Source organism: Pinus tabuliformis, chromosome 4_1 (assembly GCF_031772625.1).
Source record: "Pinus tabuliformis cultivar Carrire ecotype Pingquan chromosome 4_1, CPIR1, whole genome shotgun sequence".
Lineage (NCBI taxonomy): Eukaryota > Viridiplantae > Streptophyta > Pinopsida > Pinales > Pinaceae > Pinus > Pinus tabuliformis.
Window position 1 is genome coordinate 55,807,919 of NC_142303.1, and position 21,858 is coordinate 55,829,776.

The 21,858-nt window shown below is 39.7% G+C and overlaps 1 protein-coding gene across 3 annotated transcripts in view; it reads left to right on the forward strand.

Moving 5' to 3' along the window:
- Positions 1-21,858, forward strand: part of RECQI1 (RECQ helicase l1) — a 233,625-nt gene that overhangs the window by 140,109 nt on the left and 71,658 nt on the right. For 2 of the 3 annotated variants that reach the window (XM_089419187.1, XM_089419186.1), the window contains exons 3-4: positions 6,348-6,641; positions 7,055-7,218. In XM_089419187.1, coding sequence (XP_089275313.1) covers positions 6,348-6,641; positions 7,055-7,218 — 458 coding nt within the window. The remainder of the gene's footprint in view (positions 1-6,347; positions 6,642-7,054; positions 7,219-21,858) is intronic. The other variant, XM_089419188.1, reaches the window with a different exon arrangement.

A 21,858-nucleotide genomic window follows, 5' to 3' on the forward strand; every position in this document is an offset into this window, starting at 1 on the left:
ATGGTGTTGACAGCGTAGCAAATGTATGGCCTGGTATTAACCAGATACGTCAGGGACCCTATGAGTTGCTTTTATAAGGTGGGATCAACAGCTTTGTCTTCTGATGCATCAATCTTCTTCCAGTTGGTTATCATTGGAGTAGCCATGGGTCTACAGTTCTCCATCCTGAATCTCTTCAGGATTTCTATAGCATATCTCCCTTGCCCAAGGAAGATCTCCCCCTTTCGCTGCTAAACTTCCAACCCCAGGAAATAATGCATTCGTCCCAAATCCTTCATGTCGAGCTCCGTGGCTAGATTCTTCTTGCAGGTCCCTATGAGCTTGGATGATCTTGTCAGGAAAAGATCATCCACATATAATACTAAGATTAGAGGCTCATTCTCTACAACCAGATAGTAGAGATTTGGATCTGTGTCACTCATGACAAATCCCATTTCCTGCAAGTAGCCATCGATTCGCCCATACCATGCTCTTGGTGCCTGTTTCAGTCCATACAAGGTTTTCTTCAATCTGCATACATGAGACTTCTTCTCATGTGTTTCAAAGCCCTCTGGTTGTTCAATGTATACCTCTTCTTCTATCACACCGTTCAGAAATGCCGTTTTGACATCCATCTGATGAATCTCCCACCCCATCTGTGCTGCAAGAGATATCATGGTTCTAATAGATGTATACCTGGCTACTGGGGCGAAGGTCTCTTCGTAGTCAATTCCTTCCTTCTGAGCATACCCCTTAGCCACAAACCTGGCTTTGTATTTCTCAACACTGCCGTCTGTAGCGTATTTAATCTTGTAGATCCATCTCGAACCTACCACTGATCTGTCTTGAGGCCTTGGCACTACCTCCCAGACATTGTTCACCATTATGGAGTTGTACTCCTCTACCATCGCATCCAGCCAAACCTGATGTTGAGCTGCCTCCTGAACACTAGCAGGCTCCCCATCCTGAGCTACTAATGCCTAATATCTATCTGGCTGTTTTCGCTCCCTCTTATTTTTCCTTGGCGTACCAATGAAGTCCTCTGCATCTCACAAATTCTGACGAAGTTCCCTGCTCGTTCTTCCTCTGCCAGTAGGTGCTTCTGTTAGCTCCTCCTCATCCTATGATTCTTCCTGACTCGAGGAAGAATTCTTTTTCTCTGTTGGTTGAAAAGGTTTGACCAACGATTCCTCTTTTGGCTGCTCCTCCGAAGGCATTTCTCGAGATTTTCTGAAAGCCCTGTCTTCCATGAACTTCACATCTCGTCGAACTACTACCTTCTTGCTCCCTGGAAGATAGATTCTGTATGCCTTAGCGTTCTCGTTATATCCCACTAGATATCCTTTCTCTGTAGTTTGATCCAGCTTCTTCCTCTTTTCCTCGGGTATGCAACAATATGCTAAGCTCCCAAATATCCTGAAATGATTGACTTCAGGTGTCTTCCCTGACAAGACTTTCTCTGGAGTAATCTTGCCCAATGCCCGAAGAGGAGTTCTATTCTGAACATAGATTGTTGTGTTGCAAGCTTTTGCCCACAGGAAGTTTGGCATATCCTAATTGTACATCATGGCCCTAACTGCTTCTACAATAGTCCCGTTCTTTCTTTCTGCTACTCCATTTTGCTCCGGATTGTACGGAGCTGTCCACTCTCTTCTAATGCCCTCTTTAGCGCAAAATTCAGTGAAGTCCTTATCGACATACTCTCCACCATTATCTGAGCGCAAAACTTTTATTTTCTTCCCTGTCAGATTCTCCACCAGAGCCTTGAACTCTTTGAATTGACAGAAAACCTTGTCCTTGGTTTTCAGAAAATAAATCCAAGTTTTCCTTGAGTGGTCATCAATGAAGGTAAGGAAGTACTCTGCACCATTAAGAGCTTTAGTGGACATGGGTTCGCAGATATCTGAGTGTATCAATCCTAGTACACTCTTGGCCCTGTTTTTACTTCTAAGAAATGTTGCCTTTGCATACTTTCCTAGAGCACATCCTCTGCATAGATCATCTCGTTCCGTACTGAGATCCAAAACTCCTGTGACAGTGCTCCTGAGAATTCTCAGAGCCCCATGATGCAAATGTCCCATTCTTGTATGCCATAGTTTGTTCAAATCCTTGTCTCCATGACTGCCTATTAGTGCCATTGGTGATTCTAGTTGTAGTCTGTACAACCTGTTACTTTTGAACCTGATCTGCACTTTCTTTTTCTAGCTCTAGTGTTTGACGTATACTTTCTCCTTGATGAAGAAAACGTCATAGCCTTTGCCTTGAAGTTGGGACACGGAAAGTAAGTTCATCCCCAATCCTAGTACATGCAGCACATTGGTAGCACAAAACCGCTCTCCCGTTTCTATTTGAAAAACTATGGTACCCCTCCCTACTGGAGTACATTTTGGCTTGTTCCCCATGGTGATCTGAAAGTTCATCTTCTCCTCCAGATAATTTGAGAAACATTCCCGGATTCCCCTCATATGCCAAGAGGCCCCACTGTCTATATACCATACCTTTGATGATGCAAAGCTAGTCACACAAGCAACTTCTTCTTCCAGACAAGCAACTTCTTCTTCCAGCCTGGAAGCCAACATAGAGAAATCAAAATCACTTTCTCTTATGCAATTTTCTAAAAATCTGTTCAAGTCTCCTGACGTAGATGCCTCTGCATCATGGTATCGATCCATAATTGATTTTCCCTTCCTGTCTCTGATTACTTCCTCTGATACCATGTGAAAATTCTATCACTGCAATAACTGATTTATTTTACCTACTTATTTCCTGATAAGTTATTTATGAATATCTTTTAGTAAACATTAAAATAAATTCTGCTGCAGATATCAAATCATAATACAAAAATAAACACATGCACAAGAGTTAACACATCGACACAAATATTCCGGACAATCAGTCCCCGGAAAAACCCAATGTGGGAAAACCGGTGCAGCAAGGGAGGATTTTATTATTCAGCAATTCTTGAGTACAACTGGGTGCCAAACTAGCTTACCCAACAAAGAGAAAATTCTTCAGCGCTTCCCCCAGTCTCAAGGTCAGCTTTGCTGACCTTTGCGTAGCTCCCAAACCCTCTGCGTCAGTCCCTGCCTCTCTGCGTTAGCACTAGGTCTCTCTGCGTCACCCACGCAGGCCCTCCAGTGATTGCACAGTCTGCAGCCTCTACGTTTGCCTGAGAGGCTCTGCGTCTGCCTCTCCAACCTCTGCGTTGTTCCCTTGGTGCTGTTACCAACTCTCTGTTCTGTACTTGTTGCCTCCTGCTGCTCTCTAGACCACTAGTCCGAATTTCTCAGTTAACCCTGCTCCAGAAATCAAAGTGCTTGGTGTCCCTCAGTGTGTCCTCCAACTCACCCTCAAGCCTCTTCTTATACTTTTCCTATTGGTCCTTCAACAACTGAGATTAAATCTCTAATCAACGGCTAAGATTAGATTTGACTTGATCCATGACTTTTGGAACCTTCTAACCCAATTTTATATTAATACCCATTAATATTTTATTTTTCCTAAGTTTAGACTAAGGAACTCCATTAAAAATATTAATTATTTTAATATCTCTCAAAACGGTTAGAATCTGCCGAAACCATTTCTTGTTCTTGGAGATCTCATGTGCTTTAGCCTCTCCACCAATTTTCATGGCTAGAGCACATCTGATGCTATCCAAATCAACACATACATGTGGAGGAGAATTAGCCCAAAACAGAGTAGGAAATGCTTCACTCTTCTTTATTCTTCCTTCGCTAAGTATAAGGTTTCTTTCTTTTTCTTGATCAAACTCTTCTTGATTCTTCTTAGATGCTTTTCTAGTGCTTCAGCCCTTGAGTGTCCTTCTTTAAGTTGCCTTTCCTTGTCTTGACACCTTAGCTCTGATACCATGTTGAGAAATCTAGGGCAGCTAGATTAGGTGATTTCTCTTACTTTGATAACTGCTTGTGATGTATTTTTACTTAATTTGATTAGCTTCTTCTTACACTTGATTATTATTAGTGTTTTTTATCATCAAACAACTACCAAACAATAAAATCAAAGAGACAATAGGACACAAGATGTAGGTGATCAGCCAGGGCCAAAACCTCTCCAACTGAGAGGAAAACCCACAAGAATTCTTCTCTTCTTATAGAACTTCAATTGACAAATTCCAAGACCTATGACCCTTGACCAAGACCTTCCAAGACCAAGTCAAACCTTGAATCCAACAACTTCTGCAATTTCGACTTGCCCAATAGATTCTTTTAGAACTTCGACCTGCCCAACACATTCTTCTGCAACTTCGATATACCTAACAAATTCTTCTGCGACTTCGACCTGCCCAGCAAATTCTTTTGCAACTTTGACTTGCCCAACAAATTCTTCTACAACTTCGACCTACCCAGCGAATTCTTCTACAACTTCGACCTGCGCAACAAATTCTTATGTCCAACAAATTCATCTGCCCAACAAACCTTGAATCCCAACATGACCAAGTCAAACCTTGAATCCAACAACTTTTGCAATTTTGACTTGCCCAACAGATTCTTCTAGAACTTCGACTTGCCCAGCAAATTCTTTTGCAACTTTGGCTTGCCCAGCAAATTCTTCTGCAACTTCAACCTGCGCAGCAAATTCTTCTGCCCAACAAATGTAGAAACCCTAACAAGAGAGAGAGAGAGAGAGAGAGAGAGAGAGAGAGGCCCAAAAACTTCGATCTAGTTCTTCTCCTTCCTTTTCGTCCTTTTTCTAGCTTCTATCTTGAGAAGATCGAACTTGCTTGAGTGAGTCACAGTGGGGTCGAGTTCCTTCTTATTTATAGGCTTGTGAGGGGTACGAATTACTCTCTTTAGGCACACTTGTCCCTTCATGTAGGCCGTCTTGATCTTTGTGCCATGACGAGGTCGTGGAGGGTCTTTGGACTCAAATAATTTTTCTTTACAATATGTAACATGCCCAAATGGGTCTTCAATACATGAGAATGACTCAATCGAGTTTATGACAATCCTAGAAGCACTCAATGGGTGCTTGACATTTAAATATATTTCTCTTGAGCATGAAACTGATAAGCTACAATGGGATACATGGCAGCATATGATTGGTCCCAATAAGCTACAATGGCATCTGATGTTAGTGTGACGTGGCAGTACGGAAGGACACGTGGCAGGAATTTTTGGCGTTTTGAGGTGTCTTAAGGGGGCAAATCTGGGTGAAACGTTCCTCAGCTGCAAGATCTCCCAGAAAATCGATTTCCTAAATCTCTCTGTGTATTTCCATTTTATACTTTTCATGTTGAGTCTTCAACGGCCGAGATTAAGTCTCTAATCAACGACTAAGATTAAAACATGACTTGATCCGCCTTCTAGATCATTCTCGACATGATTAATACCCATTAATATTTTAATTTCCCTAAGTTTAGAGTTAGGAACTTCATTAAAAATATTAATTATTTTAATAAAATACAATCCGGGTGGAATTTCACCAAACGGTTTTTGGGTTCTTTAGAACTCATGTGCTTAGCCTCTCCACCAATTTTCAAGAATAGGGCACTTCCAAGGTTACCAAAAACTAACACTTCACACGATTATTCATAAAACCCTAGGTCTTGTGCAAGATTTCTCTTGGTCTCTTAAAGAGAGCTAAGGCCCCTTTGATGTGTTGAAGCATCATACATAGCTTCCTTTGAGAGACTATTCTTTCTCACTTAGCACCATAAACCCTAGAATATCAATCAAAAGTGATCATCAACTTACTGAGACTCTTTGCATCAGTGAAAGTCCATAAAAGGCAGGGGACTTTGACTGTGGTGACAGTGGCCATTGTCCCATTGTTATCACTAGGTCTAGCTCTTTTCCCTATAGGGTTTCCCTCCGTAGGGCGTGCTAGATTGTGTGGTAACAAGCCATGCAAAATTCTGAACAAAATGTTGACTTCAAGAAGGAAAACAATTAAAAATCAAATAAATCCATACAATATTTCACCAAAAATGAAATTCAGCAGTAGAGACCGTAAAAGTTTCTCAAAATTTTAAGGGGGTTTGTTGGCATGTCAACACACCCTTGAGTTAGATCCCCCTTGAGTTGGATAAGAGGCAACCAAAAGTGAGAGGATAGGTTGCTTAACTGACAATGGTGACTGTCCCAGTAGTTCCCCCTCTAGTTGCACCTTGTGGATGAGGGCTTTTATTGTTAACTGCGAGTTGGCGAGGTAAAAAATAGTATAGGTGAGCCTTTTCTCTCTATTTTCCTTTATGATTAGAGTTTATGAATGCTGTTTATTATTTCTGTGAAATTTGATAGATGTTGCTGTACACGAATTTTGATTCCAGGCAATGGTAGTTCTGTTTTTTCTCTATTATATAATGATTGATTTTCTAATAGTTAATTTGGAATCCTGGATTAATGTAGCTTGACGGAAGCAAGAGGAAAAGTGGGCTTATTTCATCGTATTTTCCGAAAAACGTAAATATTGAAATGTCAAGTGGTGAGGCAGAAAGCGTGATCAATGAGCCAGGAAATAAGATAAGATGCCTTACTTATGAACAGTTACAAAATCTGGATGAATTTGAACTTGCAAATCTTGCTGTCTTTGGGAATGAAAGCTTTCGACCAATGCAGCGTCAAGCATGTGAGGCAGCTATGGCTGGAAAAGATTGTTTTATTCTAATGCCCACTGGGGGTGGGAAAAGCTTATGCTATCAGGTAGTAAAGTTTTATTCTATATTTTCTGTCAATTATGATGCAAAGAAATATGCTCCTTAGTTTATATTTAGCAGGCATTTTTCTAATTCTACACATGTAAGTCATCTTATCACCAGCAGAAGAAAAATCAGTGTCTCGAAGAACGGTGCGTAAATTTGGCAATTATGCTAACTTTAAGTTTTGACAGATTAATGTTACTCTGAAGCACTTCAGTTCCGAAGAGATAACCCATTATCTGCAAAATTTGTTTTGGCATATTTGCAAAATATATGCAGAAATGAAACTCCGAGAGTATTTACTTCTTTTTCTGGATGGAAATATTTATAAAGGATAATTGGATTTCATAGTTGATTGTTTTGCTGTTATTGGTGTCGTAATAATTGTTCTGATCATTTATTTGTCATAATGGACAGCTCCCTGCAGTTCTGTCTCCGGGGGTGACAGTTGTAATATCACCCCTACTTTCCCTTATTCAAGACCAAATTATTACGTTGGTTGTTAAATTTGCCATACCAGCAACATTCTTGAACTCTCAACAGACAAGTGCCCAAGCTTTGGCCATTATGAAAGAACTAAGGTGAGTTGATGAGGTTTGTTTTGTGCAATTCAATTTTTTATTAGTTTGATTATGAATATTTATTTATTGTGGCTAACACATCTTGTTTTATTGTTTCAAACTCTAAATCTGTTCAGCATACTGTCATTGAACAAATAATAATGTGGTGGAAGGTTAGGGCTACCTTTGTTGAATCCATGATCTTATGTTGTTTGAAGTGCTGTTGTGAGAAATCTGTTGAGTCCATTCAAGTTGTTGCATGGTTGTATGAGGCAAAGTGGTGAGCACTTATGCAAACTAACCTTGTGTATAACATTTTATTTAACATTATGAAGAATGTTTAAACACAACTATTTGCTCATAAAAATGAAAATGATTTTGAGCAGCTATCCATGCTGAGAAAAATCAATCACTAAGGAGTTAGTTGCATATCCTTGGTGGGTTTGTGTCTTCGGAGATAGATGTTGATATTTAATATCCTAAAATAAAATGGTGTGCGTGTGAGATTAATATAAGAAAAAGTAAGAAAGAGGAATGAGTTGCAAGCTGACTATGAATGGACTGTGCCATAAGTTAGGTGGAGTTGTCTAAGGGAATATTGTGTGTTGGGAAGTTTGTTGATAAGTATTTATGTAGAGTACATTTGATGTGAAGGGATCCCATCAAATTTACTACGAAGGGACTTTTAATCTTGACAATGGCACAAAATATGGTACTTCACAAACTAATGTTGATTTTTGTAGCATCAGATGTGCTCTTGCCTCGAGATTTTGCAGAGAGGCTAAGACACATCCATTCTCCAATACCCATAAATTGTTTGGGAAAATTCCACCTAGAGATGGTTTAATTAAAATAATTAACTTTTCAAAATGGTTCCCGAAGTCTAAACTTATGGATTCTGGTTAATTAAAGGGTATTAATTAAATCAGGTGTGAATATTCTAGAAGAAGACGAGGATCAACTCCTAGTTAATCTTAGCCGTTGGAGCTCCAACGAGAGATTATAAGGAGTTCGATGGGCACTTGGAGAACACATCGAATGAGAGATCAAAGATCGAATTTCTCAAGAGTAGCAACGTTGAGTTGCCGGAATGAGATAGAGTGATATTCTTGCTGTGAGGGGTAGGAATAGTAGTCTGGAGGAGAGTTTTTCCAGATTCGGAGAGTGCAAGATAGAGAAGGCTTAGAGCAGTGTAGAGAGGCAGCGCAAAGCTTGAGAGGGAGTTCGAAATTTAGTTGGGAGAGTCGAGATCTAGTGCCAGAAGCCGAGGTGTGAGACTGGAGGGCCAGAGGATCAAATTTCCAGACAATAGGAGATCAAAAGAGGAGGTGACACAGAGCTACATAGGATTGATGCAGAAGCTACGCAGAGGCAGCGTGGGGCTAGCCAGCCTGTCCCTGATCGGTGTTGGATTTCTCGAATTAGTGTGAGATTTTTTCTCACTAACTCTTTGTCAGTTTTTCTTTGTATTAGATAGCCAGTTTGGGCATCCAATGATTTGTACTCAGAAACAACTGCATAATAATAAAACCCTTCGCTGCTGCACCGGTTTTCCCAAGTTGGGTTTTTCTGGGGACATTGTCCAAAACCAACTGTGTAGATGTGTGTGTGTTTATTTCTCTCCTGTGCCATATTTAGTTTCCACAGTATTTATTTTGTGTAGGCTGCAGTGTATGTATTTCGATTTGTTGTAGAAAGTTGCAAGTAATTAACAAATAGGAGAATTATTATTAGTTTGCTGCATTAGGAATCAGGTAATCGATTTTTCACATGGTATCAAAGCATAGATCGCGAGCAGAAGAGCTCAGTTGTAGAAGGAAGAGGGAATTTGAAATTACTGCAGAGGCAACAATTCGAAACCCTAGTGGTAGCGTAGTCCTTAGGCCAAGGAGGTCGAAGTTTTGAGTGAGATCGATTTCTCTGAGTTAGTCGACAGAGAAATTTGAGTCTCCAGATCGAAGCTTTCCAGAGGCGGAAGGGATTAGCGCAGTTTCCTTGTAGATTAGATCTTCAGCTAGGACGCAATTATTTTACAACAGTTGCTGGCAGAATAGCGTTAGAGGGAGAGAAGAGCACATACTGAGGGAATTCCTAAACCCTGCTTATCATTCAAAGACAAAGCACATTGATGTTCAGTATCACTTTGTGAGGGATATGGTTGAGGACAAAAAGTTGCTGCTGGTAAAGGTGGACACTTTGAAGAATGTTGCAGATGCATTAACGAAGTCTGTGAGCACTTAGAATTTTTCTTGGTGTAAAGAAACTATGGGCATTGCAAGGCTGGACTAATGACTAAGCTCTCCTGTGACCCCCTGCGTGGAAAAAAAACAACAAGTGGGAGAATGTTGGGTGTGTGTTATATTCTTTCCACGACTAGTCGCATGCGCGGCGGGGCGTTAGTCCCCCCCTGTTCATTGCATCGGGCGCAACCCTGTGAAAATTCTATCACTGCAGCAACTGGTTTATTTTTCCTACTTATTTCATCATAAGTTATTCATGAAATTACTTCAACAAACTTTAAAATAAATACTGCTGCAGATATCACTCGTAATACAAAAACAAAAAATATGCACACATTGACACAGTTATTTTGGACTAATGTCCCCGGAAAAACCCAATGTGGGAAAACCAGTGCAGCAAGGGAGGATTTTATTATTCAGCAATTTTCTTGTACAACAAGGTGCCAAACTAGCTTACCCACAGATAGACAAACTTCCAGCACTTTCCTAAACCCAACGTAGGCCCTACTGACCTTTGCTACAACCTGAAACCCTCTGTGTCACCCTGAAACCCTCTGCGTCAGCCTGAAACCCTCTGTGTCAGCCTACTGAGGATCTGCACAACTTCTCTGGGCTTTTGCGTCACTCCTGCAGCCTCTGCATGGATGACGCATGCCCTTCTGGCTCTGCGCAGTCTCCGCTGCCTCTGCGTGGCCTCCTCTGGTTCTGTGTCTGCCTCTTCTGCGTTGATCTCTCGTCTCTTTGTTCCGTACTTGTTGCCTCCTGACTGCTGTCAAGACCACTGGTTCAATTTCTCAGCAAACCCCGCTCCAGAAATTGAACTGGTTGGTCTCCCTCAGTGTGTTCTCCAAGTGCCCCTCAAGCCTTCTCTTGTACTTTTTTTGTTGACATCTCAACGACCAAGATTAAGTCCCTAATCAATGGCTAAGATTAGATCTGGCTTGATCCATGTCTTTTGGACCATTCTAACACAGATTCATATTAATACACATTAATATTTTATTTTCCCTAAGTTTAGACTTAGGGACTCCATTAAAAATATTAATTATTTTAATATCTCCTGATCTATTTAGAATCTGCCCAAACCTTTTTTGGGTATTGGAGATCTTGTGCCCCAACCTCTCCACCAAATTGCGTGGCTAGAGCACATCCGATGCTACCCCAAATCAACACTCCCTCCCTGTCGAGGATTTTAGGGGGTAGCCCCCCTGCACAGGGTATGGGGTAATGCCCCATGATTTTTTTTTTGGACCCTATATTAGGTGGGCGGACTTACCTATGGTTTTGTGCATGGGTTTTGCACATGGTTTTGGGCATGATGGTTTTCTGCCCATGTTATTTTGTAGATTCGGTCAAGGGAACTATGGTTATGTTCTAATCTAGGGTTAATGGATTGGGGTTTATGAATGCTTCGACATGTATATATATGTATTGTAACACTGAAAGGGACATAATAAAAAATCAATCTGGTAGTCCCGGGTTTGGGATCCATGGGAAATCTTTGTGTATTTGTTTTATATTTTCGTCATTATTTATTTTCTGTTTTTAGAATTTGTCTACAGGTAATTTTTGTACAGGGTTAAAACCTACATTTAGGGCATCACACAAATTTTATTGTAACCATCCAAAGTTGAAGAAAATTGGTCAAGAACTGTGTTGGTGTGTCCTTGAGAGGTCCTCCAAATTTGAATACAATTCGACGGTGGAATCTCAAGATATTTCAAGCCTTTGCTCAAGAACCATTCTCCCTAGCTTGCCTTTAGTTAGTGGCCTTCATTAAGGATCATTGCATTGAACAATAAAGTCAAAATTCATCACCTTGATCCTTTTCTTCTCCCTCACTTGGTCAAGTTCTTTTGCTTGAAGTTTCACTCCAAACCCTTGACACGTTTGGGTCCACTAGGGCTTTTTTGTGGTCCCACATCATTGTCACTCCAATTTCACAAGGATTGCTTAAAAACCCTATTATTCTAGGTTTCTTTGGTCCAGGGTGCTTCACATCAAGACATACTCCTTAACTCTAGGTCTAATATTCCTTCTAACCCTTCTTAGAAAGCCATTCATCTTGCTTCTAAAGCAAGCTGTTGGACACCTAATCCTAAATGGGTTAGTGTGGAAGCTGAATAGACTAAGTAGTCCAAGAGACCTTGGGATGTGAAACCCAAGGGTCACATGTTGTACTATAAATGTATATCTCTTGTTAATAAAAAAAATGTTCTCACATGATTTATCTTTCATATTTCTCTTGCTATCCATGTGTGTTTAACATGGTATCAGAGTAGGCGTATTGCATAATTATTTTTGAGCCATTTGTTTTATGCTATGTTGCATGGGTTCTCGAATCCGGGGGTGGGGTTCTCGAACCCGTCCCGGGTTCTCGTCCCCAAGTATCGGATTCGGGTTCGGGTGCTTCTAAGAAGAACCCATAAGAACTGGGTTCTTCATTAAAAAAATTTGGGTTCTTTTGTCTTGACGGGTACAGAGAACCCTGACGATGGGTACTTGGAATGCCAAAATCAGGTTCTTTTAGTTTTTATATTTTATTTTTTAATTAATTTAATGAGCTTCCCCTAATATTCTAGATAGCTAGTTCTTCATCTTGCGAGAGGAATTGGAGTACTTATGCCTTTATCCATTTAGCAAAGAGAAATATGTTGGGCTCAAAGAAGGCAGAGAACTTAGTGTACGTTCATAGCACACTTCGTCTCATATCTCGAAAAGACCCTGGATACAAGGGTCCTTTCAAGAGATGGGACCAATACACAAACAATGCTACCAGATGGCCTTATTGAGCTACCTCCAATTGCTATGGATGAGCAAGAGCCTCAGGATGAGAGTGATCCCTACTTAGAGAGCATGCTAACTGAAGATCTGAGTGATGTTGATGACATCGCTTGAGGAAGCCATTGTTCACTATTAGGTATTTTTATTTTAGTATTTTAAAATTTCCCAGTTCTTGTTTGGAGATGCCTTAAGACAAATTTTGAATTTAGTATGACAATGGACATATATCATGATTCTTATTAATATGTAAACTCCAATTTGCACTTGATATCAAACTAGAAATTTTGAAATTTCATTGTGAATGTTGAATGTTCAATGATGTGCATGTTTAAATATTTAAAGTTTAAATCATAAATATTTTAATTTTCTTGTTTAAAGTTGAAAAATATACAAATTCATATATATTATCATTTATAAAATATAATATATATATATATATATACCCCCGATGAACCCACACACCCTGTTTCGAAAAATGGCGTACCCGTCCCCGTCCCCGCACCCGTACCCGTCCCCGAACCCACGTTTCCTAGCAACATAGGTTTTATGGCCCTTATGTGTATGTGCAGATCATTTCATGAATATTTTCTCAGCTAACCTGTCATATCTCCAGCGCCATTTTTGGCCTCTCTCTGCCATTCTGAATCTTCTCAGTCATAATAATCTGCTCTCTGATTGCCTGAAGGTCTGTCCATGAACGTTTGCTGTTCTGCATATTCCATTAAACCGTAGCCTGCATTCTGCTAAACTTTGGTAGCCTGTTCATCTGGATGCGCTGACACCTGCGTCTGACATAACTGCTTTTCATGCTGCCTGAAATACGTTTGCTGCTTTGAGTATTTGTACAAATGAATGCGTTTTTCAAATAAACGCTGCCCATTGGTATCAGAACTGTTTGATGAACGCTTGCGCTGAGCGCTGACATGGAATCAAAGTAAAGCAGAGATTCGCCACCATCGATGAAGGTCCAGCTCCTGTTGAATGCGTATATGTTGAACGACGGTTTGAATGCGTTATGAAGTTGAATGCGGTTGTTTGAATGCGTTATGAAGTTTCAATGCGTTTGGTAACGCTGTCTAATGGTATGCGCCTGTCCAAGTTCTGGTATTGAACTGACTTTTGGTATATGTGTTGAATGGTATTGAACTGACATGGTAGCAGATGTGTAAAATGGTTTCCATTTGAATGCGTATTAACGCTGTATATATTGAACTGCGTTGAATGGTATTGAACTGCGTTGAATAATGGTATTAACGCTGTCCCATTGAACTGCGTTGAATGCTATTTCAAACAAATACGTTCGCTGCTGTTTCAAATAAGTTCAGACCCTGATTATGATGATCACCAAGCCGGATAGCTGTTTCCGCTGAAATCCTCTCCGGCTGTCAAAGGTACGTCACAAGATTGATGCTCACAGTGGTTTTATTGACTACAATTTTTAGAGCTTTTGAATGAAAGGTGCGGTAAAGATGCCTCAGAACAAAATCAAGGGTTTCATGTTCCTTACGCTGGGTTGATTTCTAGCCAGGGGTTCGATTCCTTTACTGTTTGGTTTCAAAGAGCGATAGCTCTTGGCGATTTGGATGTTTCCACGTCGGTCGGTAGTGGTGCATGGTAGTGGTGCATTCGGATAAATAAATTGATTTTGTAGAAAGTCGGTTTGAGAACGGTGTCTTGCTCAGGTTTCTTTGCCGTCAGCTGACTTCATATAACAAGGTCTGAAAATATTTCAGTTGAAGCGGGGAAGCATAATATTCTTTCGAAAAGTGGTGGATCTAAATAAATAAAGTCCTCTTGTTAAAAATCTGTTGGAGATCGATGCCTTGCTCTGCTTTCTGCTGCTCGAGGGCTTTAAAGCATTAAATCTGAAAAATCTTTGCTTTGAAGCGGCAAATCTGGAAAAAAAAAACTGCTTTGAAGCGGTAAACCTGGAAAACATACTTTGAAGCGGCATATCTGAAAAAGCTATCTTTCTTGGGACAAAACAGTTAATTCTTTTCTCTCCCTGCATGAAAGTTCTTTGGAGGGTTGTAAATTTAACCGAAGCTTAAGCCTTGGGTTGATTGTGAATGAACAACCTCGGTGGTTCACGGAGCGCTTTTAGATTGTTGTAAGATTCTTTCGATTGCTGGTGATTTAAAACATTTGCGTCGCTATTGGTCAGCTTTTTGGAAATTATTGCGATTCACTCTTCGTGTAGATCGCTTTACCGGTTATTTTCTGGACAGCTGGACGAAGGCACAGATGCTGTAAACATAGTCGCTGTGTTTTTGATTATTCGTTTGAGCTGTAAATTTTTGTTTATCTTGTCTTTATTTCTGGGAAATCTCCAAATGCTATATTAAATATTGTACAAAGCGTGCGAAAGGAGCAACTCTGGGAGATGTTGTGGTAATATCTCTAAGAAGAGAATATTTGAGACAAAGCTTGTAGGGTACTGTCTACAGGAGCAGTTTTACTGTTTTCTATTTTGCCAATAGGCGGCCAGACGATGAACACTAAAACGTTGGAGCGAATGAAGCGATGTGTGCATCACCATGTCAGTGGCATGCTTGGAAATTGATTGCGTACATCCAAGTCAAAGACAACCTTTTATGATTGAAGAAGCTATATCTGAAGTTTGAATTACATATCACAGGGTGTATGATCAGACAATAAGGGATGCATTATTTGTTACATTACCTGAGGATTGAGTTGTGTTTTCAGACTTAATTGTGCTCTGAAATCTCAAGGTGTCAAGGGCAAGAGGCATCCTTACTGCTGTAGTAGATGCAAGTTCTTCTGGTTTGTTGATCATAAAGATCCTCCTTTTGACTTAGTTGTAAGCTTTTTTTGACATCAAGCTCACCAATTTTATTTCCAACAATTCTCTTTGCTACCAGTGGTTTTTTTAACTGTACTTGTAATAGCTGGAGGTGGAAGACCTACTTCAGCTTTAGAAGGAACTGCTTGAGAGACATTGCTGCAATTTTTGATACTCTATAAGACTTATATTCAAGAGACAGTTTTGATGAGCTAACGAAATTGGGTGCCAGAACTTCGTCTATTGTAGATGCTATTACTGAGATTATATGACTATATCAGGTGTTGAGATATAAAAGTTTTCAATAAGAACCAATCTGCATTATCTAGTTTGTTGACTCCTTGCAAATTTTGAGAAAGAAAGAATTATAGTGTTGAATGAATACTTAAGTTGCTTTCTGGTATGCTTCAAGACTTTCTTGACCTACTGTAAAGCAATTCAAGTTGATCCGGTTTTAGCATCTTCGAATTCTACCTGTTGCTTCTTGTTGCACACTCATCATTTGCTGCACATTTATAAGGATATTGTTGTGTACTGTGAGTGGGTATTACTTTTCTGCATAAAGTAGTAGTTCTGATCAGTTTTTAAGGCATAAATGGCCAGAATCAGTGAAGTATTAGAGTTCATGAAAACTCTTATACAATCCACTGTTGATGACACATTACAAATCAGCAAAGGATCTCTCTCAGAAATTCAGACATGTCTACAAAATGCACAGGAAAAGATCGATTTTTTGCAGCTTGAATCACAGCTACAGCAAGAAGAGCTACATCAAAATAGACATCATTCTGAACCTGTTTCTGTTCAGAAGATTGAAACAGACTCCCATAAACAGCAAGACAATAATGTTACCGTTCATTCAAATAAAGCAGCAGTTGTACATGCAGATGCAGAAACTCAGTCTGCACTTCCCAAGCCCATCGTCAGACCTTGGGAACAGCGTGTCTACAACAAGCACAGAACCGGTCTTGGATATGACAAGGACTTGTCCTTTCATATTCCAGACTACTCAAAGCCCATTCAATTTCAGAGTGCTGGATTTATTCATGATAGTTCACTTGCTCCTCATGACAGTTCACCTCCAATTGTTCCAGATTCTGCCCCTCTTCCACAGCAACAACAACAACAACAGATTGTGAAATGCAAACACTGTGACCGAGTTGGCCATTTGAAAGATCACTGTTTTGATCTTCATCCATGTAAGCACTGTCATAAAACCAGTCATTCTTCACACAGATGCTTCAGAAACAAACGTCCTGCAAGAACAAAGATTCATCTTGGATGGATCGCTTCTTGGCAATGGGCATCAACAGCCAAGAAGATATTCCAAACACATGTCAGAACTTGTTCCAGAGTATTGAACAGTCTTGCAGTTGAGTTTTCTCCATCATCTCACCTTGTATCTGACAGGGGGGGAAATGATGGTCATCTACAAGATTCAAAGCCATATCAAGCGAGCCTGAGCCACAACCTGCCACACCAGTTTCAGAGTTGTAGCCAGAGACAAAGATACCCGTGAACATGCCTTCAGTTGGCAATCTGGGACACTTCCTCTAGCAGAAGACTTCAGCTTCTTGCCAGTTTTGGAAGAATTCCAGGAACAAAATTGAGAACACTTCCTCTAGCAGAAGACTCCAGTTTCTTGCCAGTTTTGGAAGAGTTCCAGGAATTGCATTAAGCATTCCAGAGTTGTTGGTTATCCTTAAACCATCACAGGTTGAGACTTCCCTTTTCAGGTTGAAGTTCTCCCTTTTATGTCAGGTGAGGCCTCTCTTTCATGGTTGAAGGTTTCCCTCTTTAAAACAATAGGATCACTTCCTCTAGCAGAAGACTTCAGCTTCTTGCCAGTTTTGGAAGAGTTCCGGGAACTGCACTAAGTGTTCCAGTGTTGGTGGTCATCCTTAAACCACCGCCCTTTATACCAACATTTCAGAGAGCACATTTAGCCTAGTGCTGCCATGCATTTTTGCACATTTTGTATTTCAGCTCTCTTCTTGGACTCATACATAACCCTTCGGATTAAGGGGTGAATGTTGGACACCTAATCCTAAATGGGTTAGTGTGGAAGCTGAATAGACTAAGTAGTTCAAGAGACCTTGGGATGTGAAACCCAAGGGTCACATGTTGTACTATAAATGTATATCTCTTGTTAATAAAAAAAATGTACTCACATGATTTATCTTTCATATTTCTCTTGTTGTCCATGTGTGTTTAACACAAGCAATCCCTATAATTAGAGACTCTCCTTTGCATAGGCTTTTGGGATCGCTACCTTTACACCATTGATATATTTCTCCTAGTGATTTCCTTAATACCGAGACTCCTCCCATCGGTGAAAGGCCATTAAGAGCAGGGAGCTTTAACTGAGGTGTTTGTTACTACTCAAACTAGCAGGGGTCCTAAAAGGGGATCCTTGAAGGGTTACTACTAGGCTAAGGGAAACAATGGAGCGATAACCCATTGTCACCTCGGCTAAGGTTCCTTACTCTTTACAAAATTTCACTGATGGGAGGAGACCCGTTATTATAAGGATCACGAAATGGATGGACCAATGATAGGGCGAGTGTTAGACCCCTATACTACTAGTGTAACCCCTTATTGTTATTAGTACAACTCCCTTATTATATTGTTGTACCCATGTAGTCCCCATATTGTTATTATTGTGCACCATAGAAGCCCACTATTGTTATTATTGTGCTCTTACATTATTATTGTTATGTCGGCTTTGATTATATTATGACCCCTTAGACTCCTATATATAGAAAGGAGGTCTTGTCATTTGTATCATCTAAGTATTGTTCATTTGTGTAATGTAAAGGGCGTTGCCCCCTCGAAGAGGCGTTGATCTATCTTTTCTATCTTTTTGTGAGCTGCTTTCATAACATTTGGTATCAGAGCTTTGGATTCTAGGGTTTCGCTGCTCCAAACAGGTCATTATGACATTTGTGCTATAACTTTTTCTCTGCGACATTTCAGACGTAAAAAAAAAAACTCATTTGGGTCGAAATTGTTTTGAACCTCGGGTCCGAATTTCAGAGCTTTTCGCACTATATTCGCGGAGATATGATCTGAGGAAGTTAGCCTTTTTGCAGACTCCTGAATTACATTCCAAACAGGTGACTTGGGGAAAATCGTCATAACTTTCTCTCTGAGCATCAGATTGAAATTTCGTAAGAAGTTACAGAAAGAGGACGAACTGTAGTTTTTTGTGTGTATTTTTCAGATCCGAAGGTCAAAACAGTGACACGTGGCAAGTCATACAAGTTCGCTATTCTGAAAAGGTGTATAATCAAGTCATCTTGGGAGATTGTGCATAACTATTTCTTGGAGAATCTAATTTCGATCAGACTGGTGGCATTGGAAAGGACACAAAGGACTACTGTAGGTCTCAATTTCAGAACTGGAAGAGCCGAAATTACAGAGTTATAGTCATTTCAATATTGAGCTCCTAAAATCAAGAAAAGGCGATATGAGAAAGTTTGATGGCAAGGATCCGGTAAATTGGATATGACAGATGGAGAAATATTTTGATCTACATGGTGTACCACTGTTACAAAAGGTATGTATTGCATCTTCATATTTAGAACCAGATCAATTTTTATGGTATAAAGGGCTCTGTTCTCGTAAAAAACTTGTTACGTGGTCAATTTTCATAGAGGAAACGATAGCACATTATGCAGATACAAAGAGAAACACTTTCTTTAGCCAATTGATAAATCTCAAGCAAAAGTGTTCAATGGCAGAGCATATTGAGGACTTCCAAAAATTGAATATAAGGGTAAATGATATTCTAGAGAAGAAAATGATTGATGTCTTCATAGGTACTTTAAAGGATAACATTCAACATGAGGTTTGTCTTTGGGAGCTTGATTCATTGGAGAAGGCATTCAGATGGGCAAGAAAAATTGAAAGCGAAATTATGGAAACAAGGAATCCCACCATTCACGACTATAATTATGAAAGTGTTTTTTCTCCTAGCCTTCCACAACCTACAAGGATTATTCAACAACAATTGGAAGAAAAAAGAGAAAACGGGCTTTGTTACAATTGTGATAGCAAATCCACTAAAGGTCATAAGTGTGCTGAGAAGAAATTATTTTACATAGAGTATGAAGGGGAGGAAGAAAATGATCAAGAAACATCAAAAGAAGAGGAAATACGCTAGGAACATACCCCAGAGAAAGAAGAAATGAATCCGACCATATCTTGTAAAGCATTGACAAGAATTACCACTCCTCAAACTCTTAAGATAGAAGGACATATCAAGAAGAAAAAGGTTCAAGAAGTGAAAGATCATATCGAGAAAGAAGAAATGAATCCAACCATATCTTGTAATGCATTGGTTGGAATTACCACTCCTCAAACTATCAATATAGAAGGACATATCCAGAAGAAAAATGTTCAACAAGTGAAAGATCACTTCAAGTATCAAGAAATGAATCCGACCATATCTTGTAGAGCATTGGAAGAAATTACCACTCCTCAAACTCTTAAGATAGGACATATCAAGAAGAAAAAGGTTCAAGCAGTGAAAGATCACATCGAGCATCAACAACAAGTTCTCCAACTTTTAAAGGATAATGCCACTTTGGTGTAGAATCGAATGAAACAACAGGTAGATCAATATCACAGTGAAAAAGGTTTTGATGTAGGTGATTGGGTATTTTTACGGTGACATCTCAAACAAGCTATTTATGAGAAGGAAATGTTGGCAATACTACATGCACTTAAAAAATGGCGACCTTACCCAATGGGAAGACACTTCAAGATAAAAATGGATCATGATAGTCTTAAATACTTTTTAGAACAAATATTATCTTTAGAAGAAAAGAAAAAATGGGTCACAAATATGTTGGGTTATGACTTTGACATCATCTACAGAAAAGGGAAGGAAACTTTTGTTGCAAATGCACTCTCAAGAAAGAATGAGGATGTGGAAGCATTGTTTTGTGCTATTTTTATTATCCAAACAAATTGGATAAATGAAGCGAGGGATGAATGGAAGAAGGACAAAGAAGTGTGGCCACTCATTCAAAAGTTGCAGAATATTCCAATTCAAACAATATTGCCAGAACTTGAAGAGGAAGGAAAAATCAAACTGGAATCTGGAGCAGCCACAGAAACAAGAACTCGACAACTACGAAATCGATCAATTGCAAAGTATCTCATCAAGTGGAAGAACTTACTCGCTGGATATTCCACATGGAAGGACAAGAATTTTATACAGAAGCATCAAGAACTACTCAAGCGTTGAGGACAACACTTTTTGAAGGAGAGGGGCATGTTAGGCCCCTATACTACTAGTGTAACCCCTTATTGTTATTAGTACAACCCCCTTATTATATTGTTGTACCCATGTAGTCCCCATATTGTTATTATTGTGCCCCATAGAAGCCCACTATTGTTATTATTATGCTCTTACATTATTATTGTTATGTCGGCTCTGATTATATTATGACCCCTTAGACTCCTATATATAGAAAGGAGGTCTTGTCATTTGTATCATCTAAGAATTGTTCATTTGTGTAATGTAAAGGAGGTTGCCCCCTCGAAGAGACTGAATTCTAAGGCGTTGATCTATCTATTCTATCTTTTTGTGAGCTGGTTTCATAACAGCGAGGGGTGATTTTGAAAGCCTATTCACAAGAGAGGCTCAAATATGTGGCTTGCTTGTCTTGGAAGACAAGATGGAAGGCTCTCTAGGAAGGGCTTGGGGAAAATTTCTAGGGTTAGGTTTTGAGTATGTGTCTTATAAAGGAGATCCCTAAGTCCTAGAATTCTTGTGGAAACTTGGGTTTTAGGTGATCTGTGAAGAATTAACCTTGATAATGCATGGGACCACATGGGACCAAGTGGACCCGAGGTTTGGTCAAGGGGATAGGATTTAGCAACCAATGATATGTTTGACCTAATTAGGGAGGGCAAAGGGATCAAAGAGATGAATTTTCAATGAAAGGCAATGCATGCATCCTAGTGAGGTTTCTAGACTAACGGAAACCAAGGGCAAGAATTGGTCTTTGAGCTAGGGCTTGCCATATCTCAATATCCCACCGTCAGAATCTCATGAAATTTGGAGGCCTTCTTGAGGATACACTGACGCAGTTATGGACCAAAAATTGAAGTATTGGGATGTCTAGATCGTGAGATAATTGATGCCCTACGTAACCTAGAGAACTAGACCTGGAGAAGAGGAAAGGGGAGAAGGAACCAAGTTTAAGGTGATCACCTTTGGGTGGACCAGTGTCTAATCCTTTGGGAAGATTCGAGTCAGGTAGAATTATGACTATGGACCTTTTGAATTTTCTAGGTCAAGGAAGCCTCAAACAATTTTGTTTGGCACTAGGGCAACGACAAAAGCAACTTCAAAGACTTTATACTTCGTTTTGCAAGGTAAATGGCTTGTCAAGATGAATTTCAGAAATGAAACATCCCTAAGAACATTCATTCATTATACATGGCCCATACATGAAGCATTCACTATCTAGAAACAAAATTTCCACAACTTTGCATAAGAGATGCAGCAAATAAGCCATAGTATAGCGAAATCCTAGCAACAATGTATGTGACAAAATTAGATAGAAAGAATAGCATTACAATGTACTTACATGTATAAGAATATATCCAACCATCCAAAAACTTGCCATCAAGAAGCTCCAAGACATATGAAAATCATCCAAACATAAAAATTCATTTCATGCTCCAAAAATTCATCCTCCGGGAAGGATAGTGATAATATCTAAAGAGATACTAGTTCCAAATCCAAGTGATGATGCTAAAATGAGTCTTCATCACTTCTATTTATACACTTCTAATGAGTTTTATATAGCTACTTGG